The sequence below is a fragment of the Sprattus sprattus genome, assembly GCF_963457725.1.
Source record: "Sprattus sprattus genome assembly, chromosome: 2".
NCBI classification, from domain to species: Eukaryota; Metazoa; Chordata; class Actinopteri; order Clupeiformes; family Clupeidae; genus Sprattus; species Sprattus sprattus.
Genome location: NC_137921.1, coordinates 39,226,793 through 39,234,697, shown reverse-complemented (window position 1 = coordinate 39,234,697; position 7,905 = coordinate 39,226,793). Strand labels below are relative to the sequence as shown.

General features: G+C 43.6%; 1 protein-coding gene across 1 annotated transcript; it reads left to right on the top strand.

The window, feature by feature from the left end:
• Positions 1-2,206: 2,206 nt before the first annotated feature.
• Positions 2,207-7,488, top strand: mep1ba (meprin A subunit beta a; the record flags this gene model as incomplete). The annotated part of the gene is given in 15 exon segments (XM_080832626.1): positions 2,207-2,284; positions 2,286-2,363; positions 2,679-2,697; positions 2,884-2,937; positions 3,031-3,074; positions 3,390-3,468; positions 3,650-3,767; positions 3,884-4,062; positions 4,365-4,583; positions 4,750-4,902; positions 5,402-5,608; positions 6,005-6,469; positions 6,611-6,796; positions 7,081-7,329; positions 7,415-7,488. Coding segments are annotated over 14 exon segments (2,118 nt in total). The 3' UTR covers positions 7,320-7,329; positions 7,415-7,488.
• Positions 7,489-7,905: the final 417 nt, after the last annotated feature.

The window sequence follows — 7,905 nt, the reverse complement described above, 5'->3', positions numbered from 1 at the left end:
CAATAGGGGATGACTAATTCCTTAAGGTAGTTTGGAGCCAGGTCGTTTAGGGCTTTATATGTTAGCAGGAGTACTTTGAAATCGATTCTACTTTTGATGTGGAGCCAATGCAAAGAGGCGAGTACCGGTGAGATGGGTTCATATTTTTTAGTTCTGGTGAGTGTACGAGCAGCAGCGTTCTGTATAAGTTGGAGGCTCTTTATTGTGTTGATGCTGCATCCGGACAGGAGAGCATTACAATAATCGAGGCTGAAGTAATAAATGCGTGGATTAGTTTTTCTGCATCTTGGAGGGATAGGACCTTTCTAATTTTGGCAATATTGCGTAAATGAAAAAATTATGTCTTTGAGATCTGTTTTATGTGTGAGTCAAGTAGTAGGAGGTCTTGGTTGATAGTTACACCAAGGTTTTTGATGTAAGTGTTGGGTGTTGGGAAGCCATTGAGTGTGGGTAGAAGGGTAGATAGTGAAGTTCTCAGTTGATCGGGGCCTACAAGCATAACCTCAGTTTTATCAGAGTTGAGGAGTAGAAAGTTGTTAGCCATCCAAGATTTTACATCATGGAGGCAAGCTTCTATCTTGGGTAAATGTAAAATTTCATCAGGTTTCATGGATAGGTAGAGTTGGGTGTCATCAGCATAGCAATGGAAGTTAATGCCATGTTTCCTTATGACAGCACCTAAGGGTAGCATATAAAGGGAAAAAAGCAGTGGTCCAAGGACAGAGCCTTGTGGAACACGGTAGCTTACTCTGGTGTGATTTGACGACTTCTCATGGACATGAACAAATTGATGCCGATCAGAGAGGTAAGATCAAAACCAAGATAGGGCACAGCCTTTGATGCCAACGTGATGTTCAAGTCTCTGTAACAGGATATGATGATCTATAGTGTCGAAAGCAGCACTAAGGTCTAGGAGAACTAATATTGAGGTGCACCCTTGATCAGACGCGATTAGTAGGTCATTCAAGACTTTGACTAAGGCCGTTTCAGTGCTGTGGTGGGCCCTAAAACCGGATTGGAAGGTTTCTTCAACTTTATTTTGTTGTAGAAAGGAAGTAAGTTGCTTGGTTACTAGTTTTTCAAGTATTTTTGACAAGAAAGGGAGGTTAGATATGGGTCTATAGTTAGCGAGATTATCGGGATCAAGGTTAGGTTTTTTAAGAGATGGTTTTATCACTGCTATTATGAATGATTGTGGGGCGTATCCTGAGATTAGAGAATTATTCATTACATTAAGTAATGTCTCACTTAATAAGGGAAGTGCATGTTTAAGTAATTTTGTGGGGATAGGGCCTAGTAAGCACATTGATGATTTAGATGAGAGGATCAAGGAGTTTAGTTCAGGGAGGTTGGTGGGTGCGAAGAATTCAAGGAGAGCACCCGGTTGAGGGGGTGTTGCCATGGCGCATTTTGGAAGGGGTGTAGGGTCACAGAGGGGGAGGAAACTATGAATTTGTTCTCTTATTTTAAGGATTTTATTATTGAAAAAGGTCATGAAATCATTACCACTAAAGATTATGGGAACCAAATGTTCGATTGTGTTGTGGTTTTTTGTTAGCCTACAAATAGTGTGAAATAGGAACTTTGGGTTCCTCTGTACTCACAACAGGCTTCGTCTATGTACCTGCCCCAGCTTTCTTTCAGCCTGTTCAATCTGTCTCTCCCTCAACAATGAGGTGCACCTTTTAACAAGGCAGCCATGGGGCTAATTTGGCCCAATCAGTCACAGTTGGACCCATTCACTGTTGCCGGGGAAACCGGACCCAACCATTCTGGTTGGGGAGTCTAGCCCTTCTCCCCTCGTGGACCACAGTGAGAAGGGGGAGGGACTTCACAGTTTTACAGGTAGTTCTGTGTTGCATATGAGTATATTTTAATGTAATTCATTTTGAATAATGTGTTATACATTTTAAGTTATGCTCTACACTTGTGTGTGCATGAATATGTGTCTCTTAATAGACTTACTCACACTGAAAATTAAGAGACTGAGGGCTATGTTAATGTGAGTAAGCATTGTTTCTTGTCTACATATTCTTATGACAACACAGGGCAAAGTACTAATAACATAACTTTATATGCACCATCAGCAACACACACACATACACAGACACACAGGAGACATTATCTCCTCTCATCACACTTATCTTATCACTGAAAATGGCGCCCTTTACCCAGTCCCATATAACACATGGACACTCACAGACACATGCCAGTTGATCACAGACTTTCAACACATGGTCAGAGACCAGAAAGTGCATTAAGAGAAACACACACAGACACTCTCAAAAAACAGCCTGAGGGCATTCAGGATTACCATGCCCGCCTTCATCACCCTCATCTTCCTCACGTGCCTGTGTGGTACGGTAAGTACCTCCATGCTCACTCATGTGTGTATGTGTGCCACTTTATTATTTATATATGTCTGTGTGGCTTTCACTGTGACTGATTTTGTCAACTGCATCATTCAATGTACTTTCTACTGTGTGCTGTGAAGTCAGTTTAATATATTGAGGTTGTCTGTTTGATTGTCTGTCAGTGGTCAGTGTGATGCGTACCTGAACCACTCTTTGGTGAAACAATGTGCAGGCAATGGTTTTCCGCTTAACTTTGCACAATGACATTCATCATCTTGTGTGAACCTCCTCAATGTTATTTTTTTTCCACTTTCCCCCTACCAGGCACAGTCTTCACTTCCAGGTGAGTTAGATCCATTTGTGTGTGTTTTTGTTAGTGTGCGTGTGTTTGTACGTACAGTATATTTGTGTGCGGATGCAGGTGTGCAGCTGACCTCAGTGTAAAATTTGAATCTCTTTGCTCTAGTTCATATCTGGATCTCATTGACTCTAGTTTTGAAAGATGTCGCTAATGTCTATCCTTACATAGATGAGACTGACGTGGATGGAGGAAGAGACTTGGACATCTTCACCATTAACTCAGGTAAGCAGACTCAAATGAGCTGACTGTTGACCCAATAATAAATTATGCTCACTGACTGGCTTATTTCTATACTGACAACTGTGCCCTCTACAGAGGCAGGTCTAGAGCTGGTGGAGGGGGATATAGACATAAACGAGGTAAGTGTGATACATAGGAAAGATGACATAGAACTTAGTTCTATGTTCCTCGTTTCTTACTGTACTAGTAAAGGCAGTATTTCTCAGTAGTTTTGTTTTGCCCCCCAAGTCATCACTTCCACATCACTACCAAAAATACAAACATTGTTTGTGTGTGTGTGTGTGTGTGTGTGTGTGTGTGTGTGTTTGTGTGTGTGTGTGTGTGTTTGTGTGTGTGTGTGTGTGTGTGTGTGTGTGTGTGTGTGTGTGTGTGTGTGTGTGTGTTTGTGTGCGTGCGTGCGTGTGGGTGTGTGTGCGTATTTGTATGACTTGCAGGATCAACTGAAAAATTCGATTATTGGAAAACAGTACCGCTGGCCAATGCCTGTCCCATATGTCCTGGAGGACAGCCTGGGTGAGTAATGCACAAGGAAACAAACATAGACATATGCATGCCCACATGCGTGCGCACACACACACACACACCTCCAATGACAGACATCTGTACACCCCTACTGACTCTTGAGGTTTTGTATCTGTGTAGCATTGTGTTTTGATAAGAACGTATGTGTGTCTCTGCATCCACGTCTGCTCAGAAATAAATGCCAAAGGAGTTATCTTGAAGGCTTTTGAGCAGTACAGACTGAAGACCTGCATCGACTTCAAGCCATGGACTGACGAGAAGAACTATATTGGTGTGTTTAAGGGCTCTGGGTAAGCAGTGCTGTCACAACCTCCCTCTGCATCAACACAGACTAAATCTTTACCTTACCTTGCCTCCGTCGTCACCTTAGTCACATGTGTTGACATATCTTTCCCCCTCGCCGCAGATGTTTCTCCTCCGTTGGAAATCGCCGGGAAGGAAAGCAGCGGCTCTCCATCGGCAGTAACTGTGATCGCCTGGGGACAGTTGAGCACGAGTTCCTACACGCCTTGGGCTTCTGGCATGAGCAGTCACGCTCCGACCGAGACGACTATGTCAACATCGTGTGGGACGAGATCACTCCCGGTAACTCCTGATCTATAAACTTCAACGTCTACTAATCTGTCATTTAGGCCAGTCATCTGTCAAAGAGCCCATCAGTTAAAAAGACCTATGATCTGTTGGTATTTTATCTATAATTGTACCCTGATGTTAAAGATGGGTTTTGATTTGTACATTATTGTATCTGTTTGTGGATTGGATGTCTTGACCATGTTTTGCATTTGATCTTCCTTGTGCACTTCATTCCTTTTTCTCCCTATCCATGCAGAAACAGCCACCTCAATCTGGTAGCTACACAAATTAATTCCCACCTGTCACGCTTACAGGTAAGGAGCACAACTTTAACAAATACGATGACACCGTCTCAAGCACCCTGGGCGTTCCATATGACTACGGCTCTGTGATGCACTACGGCAAGACGGCCTTCAACATGGGAGAATTGCCCACCATTGTCACCAACATACCAGCATTCCTGGATGTGATTGGACAGCGCATGGGATTTAGTGACACTGACCTGCTGAAGCTCAACAGACTCTACAACTGCTGTGAGTGCAGATCTCGCGGTTTGGTGTCACACTTCACAGCTTTCCCACAAACCCACACCTCCTTGTGCAATACTCTAATCCAATACGCTAGTCCACACAAACACACACAAAGGCACCACTCTCTCCTAATTCAACATAACCAAATAAAAAAAAATGTCTCTACCAGCTTCCTCCTCCACGTTCCTGGACTTGTGTAGCTTTGAGGAGGCCAGTGTGTGTGGTATGATCCAGGGTCCGGGGGAGAAGAGGGACTGGAAGCGTGTGCCGAAGGCAGTCGGAGGTCCACAGACAGACTACACCACCATGGGCCGCTGTGAAGGTGAAACATACACAGAACATAACACACACACACATACACGCAAACACATCTACAGACACATAGCGATACACAATTGAATGTGTGCACCCATTCGCAAATATATGTACGTAATCATCACACACCCTCATATGTTTAACTTGTGCACATTCTGGGGGTAGGGTGACCATGGATGAGGACTGTAGCCCCTGTGGGAAGGATTGCAAGGGTTAAAATGAAATAGGTTATCTAAAGGTACTTTGTATCATGAATGTATCTCTTGGCAAATAACACTGAGGTACTGAAAAGCTCCTGGAAAATTGATAACAGTTCAACCATTTCTTCTCAACTGTTTCATAGCCTCAGATGACTGTCATGCCTCATGAAATTGTAACTTATTTGACTTACCATACAGACATGTGTTTGTGTCTATGTCTGGGTGTGTGTATCTAAAGTGAGACTAGCCGAGCACTCATGACCAACTTTTAAAATATAACTCTCTCTCTCTGTCTTTCTCTGCCAGGAGCCGGCTATTTCATGCATTTTGATGGAAGTCCTGGGGACACAGCATTTTTAGAGAGCCGTCTGCTGTATCCCCACCGCGACTCCCAATGCCTGCAGTTTTATCTGTACCAGAGTGGAGCCTCTGAGGACCAGCTCAGGGTGCACATACGCGAGTTTGAGGAGGGAGACACCACAGGCACCCTCAGACTCATTAAGACCCTCAGTGGTAATGCAAAATTCAAGAACGTTGGCCAAAGTCATTATGATTGGACAGCACACTTAACAACCTGTGTAAAACTGTGCAGTGTCATAGGTCAGGTTAGGTATTGTTGATTATAAGAATGAATGATGAGACTAAAGGTCACATTGGGTGACCAAAGATCACGGAAAGTTAACACAGACCTTGAGATTAGATCCAAATGCAGTTCAGATGAAAAGTATGCTGGGCTCATCTTATAAAGTTGGAAAAAGTCGCACTGTAAAAGCAACTTCATAGTTAAACTGCAGCCTACTAGTACGCAAAACAATAAAAAACATATTGAATTAAAGAATTAGGAAAGAATGAATTTGATTGCCATAGCTAAGGTATTGTGGCTGATGTCAAGCTTTCTTCCTCTTGCAGGTGGTGTGAAGGACTCATGGGAGCTGTATCATGTGACCCTAAAAGCAACTAGAAAGTTCCGGGTTGTTTTTGAAGGGGTTAAAGGCAAAGGAGGATCTGTTGGTGGGCTTTCTTTGGATGACATCAACCTCTCTGAGACTCAGTGCCCCCACCACACCTGGCGCATCCGCAACTTCACACACCTGCTGGCCACCACAGCTCCTGGATTCAAACACTACAGCCCACGATTTGTCTCCCGAGAGGGCTACACCTTTCAGGTGGGGCTGTACATCAACGGCAGGTCCAGCCCCGGTAACATTGCCATCTACCTCCACCTCACCTCAGGTCCCAACGACGACAAGCTCAAGTGGCCATGTCCGTGGCGACAGGTCACTATGGCGCTGATGGATCAGAACCCAGACATTCGTCAAAGAATGAACAACTATAGGATGGTCACGACCGACCCCAGTAAAAGCGAACCAAATCGTGAGATATGAATAATGATAACTAAAAAGATATCATCATTTCAGAGGGCCTCCACAAATAGAAATAGATAGACTTAACTGCGCATCACAGTATTGGTTGATTGGATAAATAGGTGACTAAAACAGCTTTGCTTCCTCTCAGCTGACGGAGGTGTGGAGTATTACTGGGACGACCCGAGGAAGGTGGGCAGCTTGGTGAATGCCTCAGATGGAACCCAGTTCTACCGCGGGCCTGGAAGTGGAACCACAGCATTCCTCACTCACGGTCGCCTCAAGAGCCGATCCTTCATCAAAGCCGATGATGCCATCTTCCTCCTCTCTCTTGACGGTAAATGTGTCTCCACGGCAATATCACCTCAGGACATTACAGATTATCTACTGGAACTCACTTAACATGTTGTTTTTGAGATGATACTGAATTAGACTTAATTTAACTAATTTACTTTTCACTTTCACAATATAGACTGCTATGAAACACCTGATCTCCTGTGAAATAGTTTTGGACTGAGAAGTCTTCTGATTATAATCATCTCTCCTCGACATAGCAGTTCATGCAGGACCAATAACGCTTCTCCTCACTCACCCACTCTCTCGCTCTACTGGTCTTGGCAGATCTGTCCTCTCTTGTCCCTCCCAAGACCCACTCCTGTGGCGACAGCTGCCATGGGAGACAGTCAGAATCCCAGGCTGCCCAGACTCCCCAGGGAACCGCCATAGCAACGACGGCCGTGGTCATGTTTGGTGTGGCCACCATGTTGCTGGTTGCTGTGGTGAGCACTGTGTTCTTTGGCAGGCGGTACACGAGAAGAGGCAATAAAGATGATGAACGAGGGATAGAGCTGGAGAGCTAAGGAGAGGAATGTAAGTCTGAGGCGGTCTCTTCTCAATTAGGAAATGACATCTTTTGACTTATTATTTTAAAACAGTGGTCTTCAACGTTTTTCAGGCCAGGGACCCCCAAACTGATGGCGAGATGGGCAGGGACCCCCTACTATATAAATTGCATAACATTTTGTTTATAATATCCATGTTATTGTGTATTCAATACTAATCTATTCAAATAAAACAAAGGTAAATGTATTCATTAACATTTTTATTTTTTAACATTGAATTTAACCTAACATTTTTGAACAACAAATTTAACTTAACATTTTTTAACATTGAATTTAATTTAACATTTAACAACATGAAAGGTACAGGGTGGCCGTGCCACTGCCATTTATAAACATACATCTTGCAAACAACTCTGAGCTAACAATTTATAACAACTTATTAAAATAATTCACAGATATATGTTTTTATTTCATCATACATAAAAAAGGGACAGTGAATCCTCAAGCATCTGTCGATGGCACACATCCTCCCACATTAGTGAGATGTATCTTCTTTTCAATAACTCCTGACTGACAGGATCCAACGGATGACGTAGGAGGAGTC